Consider the following 22171-nt stretch of genomic DNA (forward strand, 5'->3'; position numbering starts at 1 on the left):
ATTTTGGACGCAGCTGAAGCATTTTGGAAAGACAGTGGAATGTATGTAATATTGTCAGCAGCCATATCACGAATTCAGTTCAACAAACAGTGACAAAGGAGATGTAGATGAATTACACAGGCCAGTGTGACCTAGTTGATTCATTCATTCATTTATGTTACTGTCTTATATAGATACAAAAAGGATCATCTGTCGTAGCTTCCTCTGTAATAATATTGTATTGTGGAAGTGGCTCCTTAGCTGTGGTGACATACAGCTTGGTTGTGTAAGTTAGATTAGAAATTTACAGAGTAAAGGAACTTGAATGGGATGGGACAGAGGGTGAGGGGATATTTTGTAACTTTTTGATAGGCACAAAATGAGCTCGGCCAAAATCCTGATTATCTTTTACATTTTTCCCGCAGTAAATGAACCACCCCTTTAATCTTGGATATATTCCTCTGTATAATGAATAATCCATGCTGCTTATTTTCTCTACTGGAAGAATTAATTCTTTATTGAGCAAATAGCCTAAGGTTTATTAAAGAGACCCGATGGCAGGGAGACAATATCAGTCAGTGTCAAATCCACTCATTTGTAGCATTCACAAAAGTCTACCCTCACAACCTGCTAGAGCTTCTTTCTTTGTCGCTCCATTGGGAGACCCAGACAATTGGGTGTATAGCTATTGCCTCTGGAGGCCACACAAAGTATTACACTTAAAAGTGTAAGGCCCCTCCCCTTCTGGCTATACACCCCCAGTGGGATCACTGGCTCACCTGTTTTGTGCTTTGTGCGAAGGAGGCAACACATCCACGCATAGCTCCACTTTTTAGTCAGCAGCAGCTGCTGACTATGTCGGATGGAAGAAAAGAGGGCCCATACTAAGGGCTCCCAGCATGCTCCCTTCTCACCCCACTGTATGTCGGAGGTGTTTGTAAGGTTGAGGTACCCATTGCGGGTACGGCGGCAGGAGCCCACATGCTGATTCCTTCCCCATCCCTTTTTACAGGGCTCTGGGTGAAGTGGGATTTACCGGTCTCCAGGCACTGAGACCGTGCTCCATCTACAGCCCCTGGAGAAGATGCTGGATGGAGCGGAGTACATCAGGGACATGGCCCTGCTTCCTCAAGGTACTCTGTGTCCCCGTGCATTTGGCGCTCACACCGCAGCATGCTGGGTGTTGTAGTGCGCCGGGGGACATCAGCGCTGCGGCGCCTGTGCCATGGCCTCATTCAGCTTCGCTGAAGCAGGCTCACTTATGGGAATTGGTCGCGCCGGCCGCTGGGACTGCGGCGCGGCTGGCACTTGTAGTGCGCCGGGGACTTCAGTGCGGCCTGCGCTTTTACGGCGGCCGCGCTGATAACTAGAGTCCCCGGCTTTTGCGGCCTGCTTCCGTTCGTTCCCGCCCCCAGACCTGCCAGTCAGGAGAGGGGCGGGACGCTGGCCACTTCTAGGAATCGGTCGCGCCGGCCGCTGGGACTGCGGCGCGGCTGGCACTTGTGGTGCGCCGGGGACTTCAGCGCGGCCCGCGCTTTTACGGCGGCCGCGCTGTTAACTCGAGTCCCCGGCTTCTGGGCCTAGTCTCCCTTCGTTACCGCCCACAGCCCTGACAGTCAGGGTAGGGGCGTGACGCTGCATAGCACAGCAGCGCTGAGAGCTGGAGTATGTTTTGCATACTCCACCCCTCTCACTGTGTGCACTGTGAATCCGGATTCCCGCACTTTCTCAGGCACGCCCACGGCTTCCTTCCCTACAAGGACGCCGGCAGCCATTAGTGTCAGTTTCTGTACGATACAGAGACAAGTGTGGAAGACCCTGGCATTCTGATAGTCACACAATCGCTGCAACAGGCGTTAAGCAGCACCTGTGGTGCTGACCCCACTAGTGCAGAAGTGCACTTATAGATATGCTTGTACTATATACATTGCACTGTTTGGTCGCACGTTGTATATACCCTCCTGGATTATGCGGAGGAGTTATCAGCATATTCTCTGTGTAAAACAAAGGTGCAGAACCACATGTTTTTCTATACAGCTGGTACAGCATGTACGGCTATACGGCCGGCAGGTTACATAGACTCCCATTGTATGCACTAATGGCCAGGGGATGAGGACGGTGTCTGCAGTATTTACTGACAGTTTTTCTGAGACTATGGCTATGATACTAGAAGCCTAGCAGTCCGGACATGTCTCTCACAATATGGGCACTGTTGAATCATTGATCCATGGCCCCCCTCAGTGTGAATAACTAACAGCTCCGGGAATGTCACACGCATCCCAGAGTCTCGGCTCTGCACGGACGTCAGTCCCAGACAGCCTAAGCGGGCTCACTATGAGCGGCCTCGGTTTCATCAGGGTCCTAGCAGAAGGACTCGCTGTGTAATGAGGCGGAAGTAGCGGCTCAGGATTCTGATCCTGAGACCGCTCTCAATCTGGATACACCTGATCGTGACGCCATAGTAAATAATCTTATAGCGTCCATCTATAGAATGTGGGTTATTTCTCACAGCTCCTCCAGTGGAGGAGTCAGCTTCACGTATTTTTCTGGACCACTCTGCCTTCAGAGAGGCAGTCCAGGAACACCACGCTTATCCAGATATGCGCTTCTCCAAACGACTTAGGATACACGTTATCCCTGTCCCCTGACTTGGTCAAGGACTGGACCCAGTGTCCCGAGCGGCATCCTCCAATCTCCAGGCTTGTAGCTAGATCCATAGTTGCAGTGGGAGATGGAACTGCAAACTCAAAGATGCCACTGACAGACAGATGGATCTCTGGTCGAAAGCCATCTATGAGGCTATCGGCGCACCGTTGGCTCCGGCATTCTCTCCCTTGGGGCACTCCAAGCTATTTCAGCTTGTCTTACACAGATTGACACGGTTACACGTACATCTGTGCCGCAGGTGGCATCCTTAACCTCTCAAATGTCTGCATTTGTTTCTTACGCGATTCAGGTTGTCCTGGACTCTGCGAACCGTGCGGCGGTAGCCTCCGCTACTCCGTGTTTTTAAGCAGAGCCTGGTCTGCTCGTTAAGTGAATGGAAGGCAGATTCTGCTTCCAAAAAAGGTTGCCTAACCAGTTGCCTTTTTCTGCTGACCGACTGTTTGGTGAGCGTTGGATTTAACCATTAAACAGTCCAGGGGTAAGGATTCATCCTTTCCTCAGCCCGGACACAACAAACCCCAACAGAGCAAGAGGCAGTCGGGGTTTTCGGCCTTTCGAGGCTCGGGCAGGTCCCATTTTTCCTCGTCCAATGTGGACTCAAAAGGATCAGAGGAGCTAAGATTCTTAGCGGGCTCAGTCACGCCCAAAAAAGCGACAGTCTGAAAACCCGCTTCCAAGGCGGCTTCCTCATGACTTGCGGCCTCGGTCGGTAGCAGGCTCTCCCGCCTTGGCGATATTTAGCTGCCATAGGTCAATGACCATTGAGTGTGAGACATTCTGTCTCACGGGTACAGGATAGAGCTCACTTCTCGTCCTCCAACTCGATTCTTCAGAATTTCTCCACCTCCCGGCCGGGCCGCTGCTCTTCTGCAAACAGGGTGCACTCTATAGGCAGAAAGAGTGATGACCCCCGTTCCTCTTCAGGAACAAGGTCACGGTTTTTACCCCAAATTCTTTGCGGTACCTATAACAACGGGCCGTTCCGTCCCGTTCTGGATCTAAAAATGCTCAGCAAGCTCGTGGACACCAGGCGGTTCCGGATGGAATCCCTCCGCCATGTCATCGCCTCAAGGTCCCAAGGATATTTCCTAGCATCATTAGGCATCAAGGATGCTTATCCACACGTGCCGATTGATCCAGAGCACTAGCGTTTCTACGCTTCGTTATAGGAGACGAACACCTTCTGTTCGTAGCTCTACCTTCCGGCTAGCGACAGTCCAACTGGTCTTCGCCAAGGTCAGGGCAGCAGTAGTCACAGTCCTGCACTCTCAGGGTCACTCTGTGGTCCCGGCATGCCAACACTGCCCGAACGTTGCGCTGGAGACTCTCTAGAGTTTTGGGTGGATCATCAACTTTTTAAAGTCAGATCCGACCCCGACCCTATCGATAACATATCTAGGCATAGAGTTTCTTACTCTCTCAGCGATAGTGAAGCTTCCGCTAGACAAACAGCATTCACTACGGGCTGCAAGCTCTTCTTTAAGAACCAGTCGCACACATTGAGACGCCTCATGCACTTCCTACGTAAGATGGTAGCAATGGAGGCAGTTCCTTTCGCGCAGTTTTACTGCGTCCACTACAATGGGACATTCTCCGCCAATGGGACGAGGAGTCGACGTCCCTCAACAGAGTCGTCGTTCTTTCTCAGGCGGCCAAGGAATCTCTACGGTGGTGGCTTCTTCCCACCTCTTGGTCAAAAAGAAGGTCCTTCCTATCCCCATCCTGGGCGATAGTTACGACAGACGCGAGTCTATCAGGGTGGGGAGCAGTTTTTTCTCCACTACAGCGCTCAGGGTACGTGGACTCAGCAAGAGTCCACCCTTCAGATCAATGTTCTTGAACACAGAGCAGTGTATCTTGCCCTACAAACCTTCCAACAGCGGCTAGAAAGCAAGCATATCCGACTTCAGTCGGACAGCTCCACAGCGGTGGCATACATCAACCACCAAGGAAGAACGCGCAACCGGCAAGCCTTCCAGGAAGTCCGGCAGGTTCTCATGTGGGTGGAAGACACGGCATCCACCATATCCACAATTCACATCCCAAGTGTGGAAACTAGGAAGCTGACTTCCTAAGTCGCTGAGGTGTGGCCGAAAGAGTATGGTCTCCTCACCCGGACGGGTTTCAGGAGATCTGGCGCCGCTGACAGAGGCCGGACGTCGATCTAATGGCGTCACGGCACAACAACAATGTGCCAGCTTCATGGCACGGTTTCACAATCATCGAGCTCTGGCGGCAAACGCCTTAGTTCAGCATTGGTCGCAGTTCCAGCTACCTTAGGTGCCACCTCTGGCATTGTTGTCCAGAGTACTGCGCTGGATCAAGACCGACTGCGGCCGCGCCATCCTCGTCGCTACAAATTGGCCGAGGATGTTGTGGTACTCGGTTCTGTGGTGCCTCACGGTAGGCTAACCGGGGGCACTACCAGACCAATCAGACTGGCTGTCTCAAGGGCCATTCTTCCATTTGAATTCTACGGCCCTCAACCGGATGGTGTGGCATTGAGTCCTGGAACCTAGTGTCGTCAGGATTACCTCAGGACGTGGTTGCCACCATGAGACAGGCTAGCATACCAACGTCCGCCAAGATTGACCACAGGACGTGGAAGATGTTCTTATCTCGGTGCTCGGCGCAGGGTGTTTCTCCCTGGCCGGTTGCATCGTCTATGTTTCCTTCCTTCCTGCAATCTAGGTAGGAAAATGGGTTGTCGCTCAGTTCCCTTTAGGGACAAGTCTCAGCGCTATCTGTATTTTTTCAGAAACGACGACTTCCTCAGGTACGCACGTTCCTACGGGGAGTTTGTCTTCTCAGCACTCCGTACAAGCGGCCGTTAGAGCCCTGAGATCTGAACAAGGTTCTAATTGCTCTCCAGATGCCGCCTTTCGAGCCTTTGAAGGATGTCTCCCTTCCCGCTTTTCACGGGAAGTGGCCTTCTAGTAACGGTCTCGTCTCTTAGGAGAGTTTCCGAGCTAGCAACGCTCTCATACAAACTCCCTTCCTGGTCCTTCACCAGGACAGGGTAGTTCTGCGTCCGGTTCCGGAATTTCTCCCTAAGGTGGTATCCCACTTTCATATCAATCAGGATATCACCTCACCTTCTTTGTGTCCTCGTCCAGTCCATCAATTTCAGAAGGATTTGCATCTGTTGGTTCTGGTGAGAGCACTCAGGTTCTACTTCCCGCATGGCGCTCCTGCGCCACCCGGATGCACTCTTTGTCCTTGTCGCTGGTCGGCGTAAACAGTCGCAAGCTTCCAAATCCACCCTTGCTCGGGGGATCGAGGAACCAATTCTTGAAACCTACAGTTCTACTGGACTTCTGGTTCTCTCAAGGCCGAAGGCCCATTCTACCAGAGCCGTAGGTGCATCCTGGGCATTACGGCACCAGGCTACGGCTCAGCAGGTGTGTCAGGCACCCACCTGGTCGAGTCTACTTACTTTTACCAGGCATTATCAGATGCATACCTACGCTTCGGCAGACGCCAGCCTAGGTAGATAAGTCATTCAGGCGGCGGTTGGCCACCTGTAGGAGAGGGCCGTTTGACGGCCCTATCATGAGGTATTCTTTTACCCACCCAGGGATTGCTTTTGGACATCCCAATTGTCTGGGTCTCCCAATGGAGCGACAAAGAAGAAGGGAATTTTGTTTACTTACCGTAAATTCCTTTTCTTCTAGCTCCAATTGGGAGACCCAGCACCCGCCCTGTTTTCTCTGGGTTTTTCTGTTTTTCGGGTACACATGTTGTTCATGTGGTATGGTTCAGTTCTCCGATGTTTCCTCGGATTGAATTGGTCTTTAAACCAGTTATTGGCTTTCCTCCTTCTTGCTTTGGCACTAAAACTGGTGAGCCAGTGATCCCACTGGGGGTGTATAGCCAGAAGGGGAGGGGCCTTACACTTTTAAGTGTAATACTTTGTGTGGCCTCCAGAGGCAATAGCTATACACCCAATTGTCTGGGTCTCCCAATTGGAGCTAGAAGAAAAGGAATTTACGGTAAGTAAACAAAATTCCCTTCTTTATCACTCTGCTGTACACATGGATCTGTATGTTACATATATTGTATGGTTGTTTTCCTTTGAAAACATTTAAAGCAGGGGTCATGCAAGGTGATGCGATGCGAGACTGCACAAATCATGCCCTCACTGTCAGCCTGTTTCTCGCTGTGCACAGAGCGATGTAGCAGAACTGACATTTCTCTCTGTGCTTATCAGTTTGTATAGACTGTATCTGTAGAGAGTGTTGAAGCTGACATTGCTCTCCCTGTGGATTACGTCGGACTAAAGCTGGGTTCACACATAGCGATAGCGACAATGACGTCGCTGTTACGTCACCATCTTCTGTGACGCAACAGCGACCTTGTAAGTCACTGTTCTGATCGCTGCTTAGCTGTCAGACGCAGCAGCGATCATAACGACACGCGTCGCTGTGCTACATGTGCAGAGAGCAGGGAGCCGCTCGCACTGCTTAGCGCTGGCTCCCTGTGCACTCCTAGCTACAGTATAAATCGGGTTAATTACCCGATGTGTACTGCAGCTACATGTGCAGAGAGCAGGGAGCCGCGCACACTGCTTGGCGCTGGCTCCCTGCACTCCTAGCTACAGTACACATTGGGTTAATTACCCGATGTGTACTGCAGCTACATGTGCAGGGAGCCGGCACTGGCAGCGAGAGCGGCGGACGCTGGTAACGAAGGTAAATATCGGGTAACCAGGGAAAGGTCTTCCCTTGGTTACCCGATGTTTACCCTGGTTACAGCTTACCGCAGCTGCCAGATGCCGGCTCCTGCTCCCTGCTCGCTTCATTTCGTCGCTCTCTCGCTGTCACACACAGCGATGTGTGCGTCACAGCGGGAGAGCGACGACGAAAAAATGAAGCTGGACATTCAGCAACGAGCAGCAACCTCACAGCAGGGGCCAGCTCGTTGCTGGATGTTACACACAGCGATGGGACGTCGCTGCTACGTCACAGAAAATGGTGACGTAGCAGCGACGTCGTTGTCGTCGTCGCTGTGTGTGACACCACCTTAAGGATTTTTTTTATAATAAACAAAGAGACAAATATACCTCATAACCATAGTTGTTTAAATTTAAGGTCACGGGTGCCCACAATGGGGACTACCCGTGCCTAGCACATACTCCAAGACATATGCAAAAAAACGGAGGATCCAGAGTAATAAATTGTGCAAAATATAACAATGTTTATTAACATGCAAAATAGACAGAGACACACAAGAAAGAATGGCCGATAGAAAACACCATTAAAAACATCAATGGAGGGGATGTAGCCCTAGAATGGGACAAGGGAGTAGCTATGTAAATGCACAATGAAAAAATGACCTGCATTAGTATGAAAGTAATCAGGTACTATATATAGAGTACTATAAATAACAGTGAGAAAGATTTATAATTAAGGAACAGGCAAAAGAGTGAGCCATGATAAAAATGGCTCAAAATAGCTAGTATTATAGCCAGTATAATGCAGAATATAGCAGCTGATAGAAAGTAGGTCACTGAAAACATTTATAAAGTGCTATGTGCAAATACCACAAGTCCCAAAGGAGGGAACCCTCCATGGAGAAAAGCCCACTAACCTTCCAATGTAAGTTTCGCAGATCTATAAATACCCCTGTGGACACTGCTTCATCAGGGAGGGAAGGCGATTGTTATACTGCTCAGAGCCTCACTTATTTGTAATGCCCACCTGTGGAGATGACTTCTGGGGATGCCACCCACTATTATGACGCGCACGAGAACCGGCACCTCCCCCATCGCTGACAGGAGCGCCGTCACCCATATCCCATACACGCACTCCCGCCTTGCATGACGGCGGTCGCGTCAGAAAGAGGGAGGAACCGGCTACTCCACCCGTACCAGGAGACCGCAGGCCAGGAAACCAGATAGACATCACCACCAAAGGAAAACACATGACCGGCCAAATTGACTGCACAAAGAAATGGCAGGAACCCAAATCAAATCACGTCGGGATCAATCCAGCACCAGGAAAGTCTTTGTGTCAGTGACGATTTTCTGCCATAGTGAGTCCATCAATCCATATGTGTGGCTAGAATAAATCCTATTTAGATAGTTCCAAAGTAGTCCATGTAGATGTGTGATATCTTCACTTGTGGTTCACAGATCCAAAGATTCTGGGACATCAAAAGACGGTCTCCAACTCAGTCAATATTGAACACCGCCTATTTCTAGATGTAATGGAGTAAGGCATATAATCAATAAGGGCAATGAGGTATATAGGTCAGGAAAAAAGGAGAAAACCATATATAAACATGGTGTGAGAAATATATTAAATTTAAAAGAAAAAAAATATAGTCAGAGGAAAGTGGCAAAAATATATACACAAAAGAAGAGCATGGAGAGCGCTGTTTAGAGGAAAGAAACAAAACTAATGACCTCATTGAGTCCCCTAGGGACAAGAGTGTCGAAAGCACTAATCCACCGGGCCTCACATTGGGCCAATCTTTTCTTGACATCTCCTCCCCTGGACCCACAATTGACCGTATCAATCCTGATAGCACCGGATCCGATAAGAGTACTGGCCAGTGTCTATGGAGGATCTAACTCATGGTGCCCCACTCATGGTTGTATGTGCTGATAAACCTGGGCTCATTGTTTGAAGATGTTTGCTTGGACCTGTAGGTGAGGAGTTGCGCCCTAGGAGTCTTTTTGGCCCTGAGATATCCCCTTTTCACCATCCTTCTACTATAACCTCGTCCTCTGAAGCGGCACCCGAGGTCGGCCGACTGAGCCTCAAACTTGTCATTGGATGAGCAGATATGTCTCATTCTTAGGAACTGGCCAGTCGGGACGGCACGGATGGTAGTTGGTGTATGGGTTGAAGAGGCATGCCGCAGTGCATTGACCGAGGTGCTCTTACGATAGACGTCCGTCTGTACAAGATGATCCAATCCAACCTCTATTTTAATATCAAGCAAGTCAGTGCTACTGCTGCTATGTCTGAGTAAGTTTGATGCCAAAGTTATTAACATTAAGATGTCTCATGAAATCCTTCAGCTGCCCCGCCGTGCTCTGCCAAAAAAATAAAATGTCATCAATGTACCTTAGCCAGCACTGCACATGGGCGCTGGCACTGACCCCTCCGTCGCCAAAGATGGTGCGTTCCCAGAAACCTAGGAACAAATTAGCATATGAAGGCGCACAGACCGCGCCAATCGCAGTGCCGTGCCCCTGAAGGTAAAATTGGTCCTTGAAAACAAAAAAATTATGTGTAAGGGTAAAACGGAGCAGCTCCAGGGATTAATGAACCCATGGTGCCATCCCGACCATCCGCCCCCAAGTAATGACGAACCGCAGCTAACCCGTCCTCATGTCGTATGCAAGTATAGAATACAAAGCTGGTATTAACCCCTTCATTACCCAGCGAGCCACCTGGCACCAGGGTTGCTGAACGAGTCGGGGGAAGCACCTGGAAATGGCGCTAAGAAACGGGGTGCCATTTCCAGGGACGGCAGCGGGCTTTGGAGAATCCCTGCCCCAGCTTCCTGGTTTTACCTGACTCGCGATCAAAATATGGCAAGAGCCCATGCATTTTTTTTATTTAAAATTTTTTTTAAAAAATGCATGGGCTCCCGCCGTATTTTGATTGCCAGCCAAGGTAAAGACAGGCAGATGAGGGTGGGGGGTGTCAGCCCATAGCCGTCCGCTTTATCTGCGCTGAGGATCAAAAATACCGCAGAGCGCTACGTCATTTTTTAATTATTTATTTTTATACAACTACCGTATTTTTCGGACTATAAGACACACTTTCCCCCCCCCCCAAATACTGGGGGAACGTGGGGGGTGTGTCTTATAGTCTGAATTTACGGCTGCGGGGAATGAGGGTGCTGCGGTGGAGCGGGTCATCGGCGGCACGAGCAGGCTGCAGCAGCGTGCCGTGACCACGTGGGCCCGCTCCTTACATATGCACGCCCATCCTCACGCCCATCTCTCAGCGCTTTAGCCGGCGCTGACAGGTGGGCGGGATGATGGGCGGGGGGTGCGCGCAAACTAAACAGCCTGCCCGCATGATCACCCCTGGCAACTACAGCCTGGAGTGATCATGTGCGGTTGTATTCACTGCTCCCCGCACATCATCAGCAGCGCGGGGTTCAGTACACTCACCGTTCCCCTGCAGCACCGCGATGTCCTTTTGTCTGTTGGCCGCGCTGTGTGGAGACTAGCGGTGCTCACAGCGATGACGTCATCGCTGTGTGCACGTGTCCACACAGCCGCACCGGCACAGACAGGAGGACATCGCGATGCCGCAGGGATCGTGGCTGGCTCCACACAGCGCTGCTGGCACAGACGGAGGAGGAGCGATGCTGCGTGGAGTGAGGAAAGGTGAATATAAATGTTTATTTTTTTTTTTCTGTGTGTGCAACAAGATGCAGGACATAGAGCAGGATGATGGCATATAGCAGGATGATGGCGTATGAGCAGACTAATGGCATATGAGCAGGATGATGGCATATGAGCAGGATGATGGCGTATATAGCAGGATGGGGGTATATAGCAGGATGGGAGCACATACCAGGATGGGGGTATATAGCAGGATGCGGCCATATGCCAGGATGGTGTATATAGCAGGACAGGATGCGGCCATATGCCAGGATGGTGTATATAGCAGGACAGGATGCAGCCATATGCCAGGATGGGGTATATAGCATGATGCGGCCATATACCAGGATAAGGTATATAGCAGGATGGGAGTACATACCAGGATGGCAGTATATAGCAAGATGGGGCCATACCAGGATGAGGGACATACACATATATATATATATATATATATACACATACATACAATACATACAAGGCAGGAGGATCATTACCAGGATGGGGTACCTTAGTAGGGAATTTGGGGACATTACCCCCATAATAGTGTCAGCGGCAGATCCTTGCCCCATAACAGTGTCATGACCACATTTTTTGCTTAAAATTTTATTTTCCTAGTTTTCTTCTTTAAAACCAGGGTGCGTCTTATGGTCCGGTGTGTCTTATAGTCCGAAAAATACGGTATATATTGTGTACATATATATCTATACATACAGCTCTTGCAAAAATTAAGAGACCACTTCAAAATTTTCAGCTTTTTTGATTTTTCCCTTTTGTAGGTTTATTTTTGAGTAAAATGTAAATTGTTGTTTTTATTTTATAAACTAGTATTTTCAGAAAATGAATACAAAATGTATTGCTTGGAAATTTGGAGACATTGTCAGTAGTTTATAGAATAAAAGAACAATTGACATTGAACTCAAAAATATACCTATAAAGAGAAAAATCAGAAAAACTGAATATTTTGCATATATTTTTGGTCTCTTAATTTTTGCCGTGTGTGTGTGTGTGTGTGTGTGTGTGTGTGTGTGTGTGTGTGTGTGTGTGTGGGTATATATTTGTACAAAAATAAATAAATAATGTAAAAGAATGATGTAGCGCTCCGCAGTATTTTTGATTCTCAGAGCACATGAAGCAGACGGCTAGGGGCTGCCACCCCCATCTACCTGGCTTTTTCTTGGCTGGAATCAAAATACAAGGAAGCCCTTTTTTTTTAAGTTACTTAAAAAAATAATTAAAAAAAAAATGCATGGGCTCCCGCTGCTGCATTTTCTATTGCTAGCTAAGGGTAATCCAAGCAGCTACTGGCTGCTAACCCCCACTGCTTGGTGTTTCCTTCACTGGCAATGGAAAATCCAGGGAAGCCCCTGTTTTGTTTTTTTTTTCTTTTTTTCTTTTTTTTGCCAAAAAAAAAAATATGACGTGGGCTTCGCCATATTTTTGTATGCTAGCCAGGTGCAGCAGGAAGCCCTTTTTTTTTTTTTTTTTTTTTTTTTTAAATTTCATGAAATAATTAAAAAACCCCCCAAAAAACGACTTTTTGTGTCCGGCTGGGTACAACTAGGCAACTGGGGATTGGAAGCTTTCTGGGTCGCCCCCCAGAGTGAAATGCAGTTCTAAGCTGCCCCAAAAATGGCGCTTTTATAGAAGCGCTCTCTTCTGGCGCTGTATCCAACTCTTCCAGCAGCTGGTGCCGGGTGGCACGCTGGGTAATAAGGTGTTAATACCAGCTTTGTTTTGCCAACTGGTATTAAGCCCGAGATTCTTAATGTCAGGCCAAGTTTGACCCGGCCATTAAGAATCTCCAAGAAAGGGTTAAAAAAAAAGGACACCACTCAGAGAAAAAATACTTTATTAGAAATACACAGACACACTTAGGGACTTCCTCTTTATTACTCCCTCTCACCCCTCCACGATCCTGGTCTTCTGTCTTCTTCAACCGAGCTATCTCTGCTATATCAGAAAGCATGGGGGGAGGAAGACACTTCTGCTCCCCGTGCTGTCTAATCACTCAATGAGTGAGCATAGACTGCTGGTTGGAAAGCGGTGACGTCACCGCTGCCATAGTAACCTAACTATCAGGTTACTATAGCAACAGTGATCTCCGATCACCTGATTCCCGGCGCGGCTATTCACTGGCTGTGGCATTACAGTGTGTGGCAGCCAATCTCTGCATGTGGGCTAACTTTGTAAAGAGCGCCAACATGCAGGGAGGGGGAGCCGAGCATGTGCCCAAACATCTCGCCGGTACTCAGCGCTCGCCAAGTATCTCGAGTACGGAGATGCTCGGGCGAACACCGAGTACCAGCGAGCATGCTTGCCCATCCCTATCCACTGACAGTACAAGACCTTGCTTGACTTCATAGCCATGTGACCAGTCTGTAGGCAGTAAGGTAATACAACATTCACACGGTTATGACGTCACGGAAGGTCCTTCAGTAAGCGGTGGTTACCGGGAGGGGACAGCAATGATTGGTCTTGGAAGTAGAACCGGCAGGAGACAGAGTCTTTAGGATGCGTCACAGGACCTGTAGTAAGTATTATGACAATGTTTATTATTAACTATATTCTTTATTTTACAGCCCCGCCGCCCCATCCCATAACTGTAAAGTCCAAAATCGGTGATCGGACGCAAGATCGTATTATCTCGATCTTGATCTCGATCTTTACAAAACGATCTGGCGAGTCTCCCCGATCCCAACCATCGGGGGGATCGCCCATCACTAGTGACCAGTATGAGAGAGTTTGTGAGCGATAACACCAAATGTAACACACCTGCTCCCCAATCACATCTGAGACCTTGTAACACTAATGATTCACATGACACTGGGGATGGAAAATTGCTAACTGGCCACAATTTGGCCATTTTCACTTAGGGGTGTACTCACTTTTATTGGCAGCGGTTTTGGCATTAATGATCGTGTATTGAGTTATTTAGAGGGCACACCAAATTTACACTGTTATACAAGCTGTACACTGACTACTTTACATTGTATCAAAGTGTCATATCTTCCCTATAAGTACATGGAAACAAGCTCTGGATACAACTTATGCAACTGCAACCTGTGCTTCTCTTCAGGAGACATATTATAAAGTGTATTCCAGATGGTACTATACCCCTCTAAAGTTGTGCAAGTTTTCTGCTGAAAACTCACCACTATGTTGGAGAGGTTGCGGGAAAAATGGATCCTTTATCCACATTTTCTGGGGATGTCCTTTACTTAAACCCTTATGGGAGAAAGTCAGAGACCTCTTAAAGCAATTGACTACAAAAGATATAAATCTTACTCCAGAATTGGTTATTCTTTCCATAGGGTTAGAAGAATATGAGAAAAAGTATAGATACATTGTCTGTCACATTTTCTTAGTTATTAAGAATTTATTAGCAGCCAACTGGAGAGAAGAAAGAATACCATCTATTTCAGAAGTTACGGACAGGGTTTCAGCTCATAATTTATATGAGTATAATATTGCGTTAGAAAAAAACTATCAAAGATATAAAATAAGATGGTCTCTTTGGTCCCAGAAATACATGCCAAACCTTGTTTTGAATTAGTTCCTTGACATTATCTAAATAATATAAATGTATTATGTTATTTCCGAATGTGTTTATATACTGTGCTAAATGAATATGAGTTTATAATCTTGCTTGACTTTGAAACTTAACGAATTACCTCAACGTCTTCCTCCTTCCCTTTCTCCTCCCCCTTTATATTCCCTAACTCCTTCCATTCCCATTTCCCCTCCAATACCCCTTCCCATCCACTTTTAGCCTACCCTTTCTTCCCTTCCTCTTCCCCTTCTTTGTTATTTCAACAATATTTTTAAGAATGCATTTTAAATACTTCAATTACCCCCTCCCCTGTTATTGTAAACCCCTTAAAATTTAATAAAGTATACAAAGTGTCATATCTTCAGTGTTGTCCCATGAAAAGATATAATCAAATATTTACAAAAATGTGAGTGGTGTACTCCTATAACATATACACAATGAAATTCATGTCTGAATTTACACGTATGCATTTTGGTCATGAATTTTCTCTATTTTGTTTTTTTGTTGTTTTTTAGTACGGTGCCCCCATCCTGACTCCGGACTCTTACCTAAAACTTCCTGCTCCTCTGGGTACAAGTGAATGCACAGACAGTAACCCAGTTGGTAAGATAGTTTTTATCTGGCTATCTTTCCGTTTTTTTATTATGCTTTTTTCATGTTTCACAAACCCATTTGAAATGTTAATATTATTTCAGATATTTGGTATGGAGCTAGTGTTCTCTCTTATAATCCGGGTTGAAAATGAAAACCATTCACCGTGTGCACCAGGTGGATTGTGATCGGTGCATGAATACTGTACTAATGAACTTTTTTTTTAATAGGATTTTTAGAGAGCAAAGATTTTACATGTAGTCGAAGAATAGTGATAGAGAATTGCACAATCCCTGTCCTGACTCTTGGAACTTACAAAAACATTGACGTTTTGACTGTAAGTAACTAAAGATATCCTCATTATTGTAATCCTTTATTTATAAAGATCCAACACACTACATGTTACGTAGTCCTTACAGTATAAATGCATTAAAGGCAATTGAATTATTACTATTTATTTTTAGAGCACCATTGATTCCATGGTGCTGTACATGAGGAGGGGTTACAAACAAAAGTATAAATTACTCCTAAGCCCCCGTCACATTTAACAACTTTCCAGTGATCCCGACAACGATATGACCTGATAAGGATCGCTGGTAAGTCGCTACGTGGTCGCTGGTGAGATGTCAAACAGTCAGATCTTCCCAACGACGCAGCAACGATACAGCGACCATAGCAACCTGTATAACGATCTCGGTGGTCGTTGGGTGTACGAGTCTGAGGTCTGAGTCGTCAACGAGGTCATTGGTAAGGTGTAAAACACACTGATGCATCCTACCCAGCAGGACCTCGACGATCAAAAAATGGTCCAGGCCATTCCGACACGACCAGCGATCTCACAGCAGGGGCCTGGTCGCTGCTATGTGTCAAACGTAGCGAGATCGCTGGCAAGGTCGTTGTTGCATCACAGAAGTTGTGACTCAGCAGTGATCTCGCTATGTGTGAAGATACAATTAACAAACTAACAATGACAGACCAGAACAGAGGGAAGAGGACCTTGTCCACCCAGGATACAGTCTACAGGATCATGGGAAAGGCGACAGTAGGTTGGGAGATGGCAGCAGCTCCGGTTGGGTGAGGTGGCAGGAAGGTTCCTTGAAAATATGCGTTTTCAGGTTCCTTCTGAAAGTTACGAATGTGTTGGATTTTTGGACATGTTGGGGCACAGAATTCCTGAGGATGGGGGAAAATTGGCAAAAGTCTTGGAGGAAATTGAGTGAGGAACGTATAAGTATGGAGGAGAGAAGCAATGGAAAGGAAGTTTCTGCATCTGTACTGCTGGCATTAGATGGGGGTAAAAACGAACTGCCCACTCAAAAAGAGTCAATGGCAAGTTATATAGCATAAGAAACGGGACAATTCTTAGATATATTAGACTGATGTGTGCTTAGGTGTACCTATAAGAAGTATGGTTGGAGTCAAATCCAGCAGGTCTTTTTGGTCTATAATAGGAAACCAATACTATTTGACATCTGTGATATTTGGGCTCTGTTGGAGATTTCTCTTTGGGCCCACGAGCTTTACCAAAAGTCGTAACTTATGCGGATGTGACACCAGTAGACCATAGTTTTCTATGGTTTCTGTGTAACATCACTGCTACCTTTTAAATGATTTAAAGCCGTCCATAATAGTTTACATGATATTGTAATTATTATACGTGTCTTTATCTTTAGTTCATATATATTTTTCTTTGTCGCTCCATTGGGAGACCCAGACAATTGGGTGTATAGCTTCTGCCTCCGGAGGCCACACAAAGTATTACACTTAAAAGTGTAAACCCCTCCCCTCTGCCTATACACCCCCCCGTGCATCACGGGCTCCTCAGTTTTTATGCTTTGTGTTGAAGGAGGCACACATGCACGCAAGCTCCACAATTTGGTCAGCAGCAGCTGCTGACTATATCGGATGGAAGAAAAGAGGGCCCATAACAGGGCCCCCGGCATGCTCCCTTCTCACCCCACTCTGGTCGGCGGTGCTGTTAAGGTTGAGGTACCCATTGCGGGTACAAAGGCTGGAGCCACATGCTGTTTTCCTTCCCCATCCCTTAGGGGCTCTGGGTGAAGTGGGATCCTAATCGGTCACCAGGCACTGGGACCGTGCTCCCTCCGCAGCCCCTGGGGGAATCTGCTGGACAGGAGACTGGGTATCGTCAGGGACAGGCCCTGCTCCTCTGAGGTACTCTGTGTCCCCTTGGGGACGGCGCATAGAGCGCCTGTCTAATGGGCGCTGCAGCAGCTGCTGGTTGTGTTTGTGCGCCGGGACTACCGCGCTGACCGCGCTTGTTTGCCGGCCGCGCTTATAACTTTAGTCCCCGGCTTTTGCGGCCTAGTACCGCATATTCCCGCCCCCGGGCCTGCCAGTCAGGGGTAAGGGTGGGACGCTGCACTGGACGTCAGCGCTGAGGGCTGGAGCATACTTAGTATCCTCCTCCCCCCTCACTGAGCACCGTGGGGCACCAGATTCCCGCACTTTCTAAGGCACGCCCACGGCTCCCTCCTCCTCTCAGAACGCTGGCAGCCATTCCTATCAGCACTTCTGACGCTGGAGAACTTCAGAGACGAGCTCCACAGCTCTGGGAGGCACAGGCAGGGAATCTGGTGGTCACACAAACGCTGAGGGCGGTCGGTAAGCACCGACTGTTACTAGGTGCTTGCCCCACTGGGTGCCGAAGTGTATATTTATATGCTTATATTGTATACATTTACTCTGTACGGCCGCACTAGTGCTTTGGCTATATACCCTCTCTGATTGCTCTAAGAGGAGACAACAGCATGTCGTCCGCAAAAAGCAAGGGTGCCAAGGCACAGGCTTACTTTGCAACCTGTACCTCATGTGCGGCTATGCTACCTGCAGGTTCCACCTACCCTCATTGTGTGCAATGCTCGGCCCCTGTGACACTCACTCAGCCGGAGCCTCTGCCACTGGTGGGACCCTCGGCCCAGATGGAACCACCTGCTGCCACTGTCCAGGTGACAGGGACAGAGTTTGCAGTATTCGCTGACAAACTTTCTGAGTCTATGGATAGATGGTCTGCTAAGATACTAGAAGCTTTGCAGTCCAGACCTGTAACACAGGCCCCGGGCACTGTTGAACCTTTTCCCTCAGACCCCCCTCGGTCGGCGCAGCAAAGTGCTCCTGGGGCGACTCATAGGTCCCACGGTGAGGACTCTGACACGGACCGCAGTCCCAGACCGGCTAAGCGGGCTCGCCGGGAGCTTCCCTCGACCTCATCACAGTGTTCAGGGTCTCAGCATGAGGACTCTCTGGAGGATGAAGCGGAGGTGGCAGATCAGGGCTCTGATTCTGACGCCGCTCTCAACCTTGATACACCTGAAGGGGACGCCATAGTAAACGACCTTATAGCGTCCATCAATCAGGTGTTGGATCTTTCTCCCCCAACTCCTCAGATTGAGGAGTCAGCTTCTCAGCAGGAGAAATTCCATTTTAGGTTTCCCAAACGTACACGGAGTGCGTTTCTTGATCACTCCGACTTCAGAGATACAGTCCAGAAACACCGAGCTTTTCCAGATAAGCGCTTTACTAAGCGCCTTAATGACACACGTTATCCCTTCCCCCCTGACGTTGTCAAGGGTTGGGCTCAGTGTCCCAAGGTGGATCCTCCAATCTCTAGACTGGCGGCTAGATCCATAGTTGCAGTGGCAGACGGTGCATCACTCAAGGATGCCACTGACAGGCAGATAGAGATCCTGATGAAATCCATCTATGAAGCTATCGGCGCGTCCTTTGCTCCGGCATTCGCAGCCGTATGGGCACTCCAAGCTATCTCAGCTTGTCAGTCTGAGATTAATGCAGTCACACGTGCCTCTACTCCGCAGGTTGTGTCCTTAACCTCTCAGGCGTCGGCGTTTGCGTCCTACGCCATGAATGCTGTCCTGGACTCTGCGAGCCGTACGGCGGTAGCATCCGCCAATTCGGTGGCAGTCCGCAGGGCCATGTGGCTACGTGAATGGAAGGCAGACTCTGCTTCCAAAAAGTTCTTAACCGGTTTGCCATTTTCTGGCGACCGCCTGTTTGGCGAGCAATTGGATGAAATCATTAAACAATCCAAGGGAAAGGACTCGTCCTTACCCCAGTCCAAACCAAACAGACCTCAACAACGGAAGGTACAATCGAGATTTCGGTCCTTTCGGCCCTCAGCTAAGTCTCAATTCTCCTCGTCCAACAGGCCACAGAAGGGTCAGAGGAACTCTGATTCATGGCGGTCTAAGTCACGTCCTAAAAAGACCGCCGGAGGAACCGCTCCCAAAGCGGCCTCCTCATGACTTTCGGCCTCCCCAAACCGCATCCTCGGTCGGTGGCAGGCTCTCCCGCTTTTGCGACGCCTGGTTGCCACATGTCCAAGACCGATGGGTGAGAGACATTCTGTCTCACGGTTACAGGATAGGGTTCCGCTCTCGTCCTCCGAGTCGTTTCTTCAGAACATCTCCGCCCCCCGAGCGAGCCGACGCTCTTCTTCAGGCGGTGAGCACTCTGAAGGCAGAAGGAGTGGTGATCCCTGTTCCCCTTCAGCAATTGGGTCACGGTTTTTACTCCAACTTGTTTGTGGTGCCAAAAAAGGACGGATCTTTCCGTCCCGTTCTCGACCTCAAACTGCTCAACAAACACGTGAAAACCAGGCGGTTCCGGATGGAATCTCTCCGCTCCGTCATCGCCTCGATGTCCCAAGGAGACTTCCTAGCATCAATCGACATCAGGGATGCTTATCTCCACGTACCGATTGCACCAGAGCATCAGCGCTTCCTGCGTTTCGCCATCGGGGACGAACACCTTCAGTTCGTGGCGCTGCCTTTCGGCCTGGCGACAGCCCCACGGGTCTTCACCAAGGTCATGGCAACAGTGGTAGCAGTCCTACACTCTCAGGGACACTCGGTGATCCCTTACTTAGACGATCTCCTTGTCAAGGCCCCCTCTCGGGTGGCATGCCAACACAGCCTGAACATTGCTCTGGAGACTCTCCAGAGATTCGGGTGGATCATCAATTTCCCAAAGTCAAAATTGACACCGACCCAATCGCTGACATATCTCGGGATGGAGTTTCATACTCTCTCAGCGATAGTGAAACTTCCGCTGGACAAACAGCGTTCACTACGGACAGGGGTGCAATCTCTCCTTCGAGCCCAGTCGCACCCCTTGAGGCGCCTCATGCACTTCCTAGGGAAGATGGTGGCAGCAATGGAGGCAGTTCCATTTGCGCAGTTTCATCTGCGTCCACTTCAATGGGACATTCTCCGCAAATGGGACAGGAAGTCGACGTCCCTCGACAGGAACGTCTCCCTTTCTCGGGCAGCCAAGGCCTCCCTTCAGTGCTGGCTTCTTCCCACTTCTTTGTCGAAGGGGAAATCATTCCTACCCCCATCCTGGGCTGTGGTCACGACGGACGCGAGTCTGTCAGGGTGGGGAGCGGTCTTCCTCCACCACAGGGCTCAGGGTACCTGGACTCAGCCAGAGTCCTCCCTTCAGATCAATGTTCTGGAGATAAGGGCAGTGTACCTAGCCCTAAAGGCGTTCCAGCCGTGGCTGGAAGGCAGGCAGATCCGAATTCAGTCGGACAACGCCACGGCGGTGGCATACATCAACCACCAAGGCGGCACACGCAGTCGTCAAGCCTTCCAGGAAGTTCGGCGGATTCTGCTGTGGGTGGAAGCCACAACCTCCACCATCTCCGCAGTTCACATCCCGGGCGTAGAAAACTGGGAAGCAGACTTTCTCAGTCGCCAGGGCATGGACGCAGGGGAATGGTCTCTTCACCCGGACGTGTTTCAAGAGATCTGTTGCCGCTGGGGGAAGCCGGACGTCGACCTAATGGCGTCCCGGCACAACAACAAGGTCCCGGCATTCATGGCACGGTCTCAAGATCACAGAGCGCTGGCGGCAGACGCATTAGTTCAGGATTGGTCGCAGTTTCGGCTGCCGTATGTATTCCCTCCTCTGGCACTACTGCCCAGAGTATTACGCAAGATCAGGTCCGACTGCCGCCGCGCCATCCTCATCGCCCCAGACTGGCCAAGGAGGTCGTGGTACCCGGATCTGTGGCATCTCACGGTGGGTCAACCGTGGGCACTACCAGACCGTCCAGACTTACTGTCTCAAGGGCCATTTTTCCATCTGAATTCTGCGGCCCTCAACCTGACTGTGTGGCCATTGAGTCCTGGATCCTAGCGTCTTCAGGGTTATCTCAAGAGGTCATTGCCACTATGAGACAGGCCAGGAAACCAACGTCCGCCAAGATCTACCACAGGACGTGGAGGATCTTCTTATCCTGGTGCTCTGATCAGGGTTTTACTCCCTGGCCATTTGCCTTGCCCACTTTTCTGTCCTTCCTTCAATCTGGAATGGAAAAGGGTTTGTCTCTCGGCTCTATTAAGGGACAAGTCTCGGCGCTCTCTGTGTTTTTTCAAAAGCGTCTAGCCAGGCTTCCGCAGGTCCGCACGTTCCTGCAGGGAGTTTGCCACATAGTCCCTCCTTACAAGCGTCCGCTAGAACCCTGGGATCTGAACAGGGTGCTAACGGCTCTTCAGAAACCACCTTTCGAGCCAATGAGAGATGTTTCTCTTTCACGCCTTTCGCAGAAGGTGGTCTTCCTAGTGGCAGTCACATCACTTCGGAGAGTGTCTGAGCTAGCTGCATTGTCATGCAAAGCCCCCTTCCTGGTGTTCCACCAGGACAAGGTGGTTCTGCGTCCGGTTCCGGAATTTCTCCCTAAGGTGGTATCCCCTTTTCATCTGAATCAGGATATCTCCTTACCTTCTTTTTGCCCTCATCCAGTTCACCAATGTGAAAAGGATTTGCACTTGTTAGATCTTGTGAGAGCACTTAGACTCTACATTTCTCGTACGGCGCCCCTGCGCCGCTCGGATGCGCTCTTTGTCCTTGTCGCTGGCCAGCGTAAAGGGTCGCAGCCTTCCAAGTCAACCTTGGCTCGGTGGATCAAGGAACCAATTCTTGAAGCCTACAGTTCTTCTGGGCTTCAGGTTCCTTCAGGGCTGAAAGCCCATTCTACCAGAGCCGTGGGT

At 49.2% G+C, this 22171-nt stretch overlaps 1 protein-coding gene across 1 annotated transcript in view; it reads left to right on the forward strand.

Annotated features, from left to right (window-relative positions):
• TCTN1 (tectonic family member 1) overlaps nt 1-22171 on the forward strand; it is a 141819-nt gene that overhangs the window by 23011 nt on the left and 96637 nt on the right. Inside the window, exons 5-6 of the mRNA XM_075323664.1 lie at nt 15062-15149; nt 15368-15474. Coding sequence (XP_075179779.1) covers nt 15062-15149; nt 15368-15474 — 195 coding nt within the window. The remainder of the gene's footprint in view (nt 1-15061; nt 15150-15367; nt 15475-22171) is intronic.

This window comes from Anomaloglossus baeobatrachus, chromosome 1 (genome assembly GCF_048569485.1).
Source record: "Anomaloglossus baeobatrachus isolate aAnoBae1 chromosome 1, aAnoBae1.hap1, whole genome shotgun sequence".
NCBI lineage: Eukaryota > Metazoa > Chordata > Amphibia > Anura > Aromobatidae > Anomaloglossus > Anomaloglossus baeobatrachus.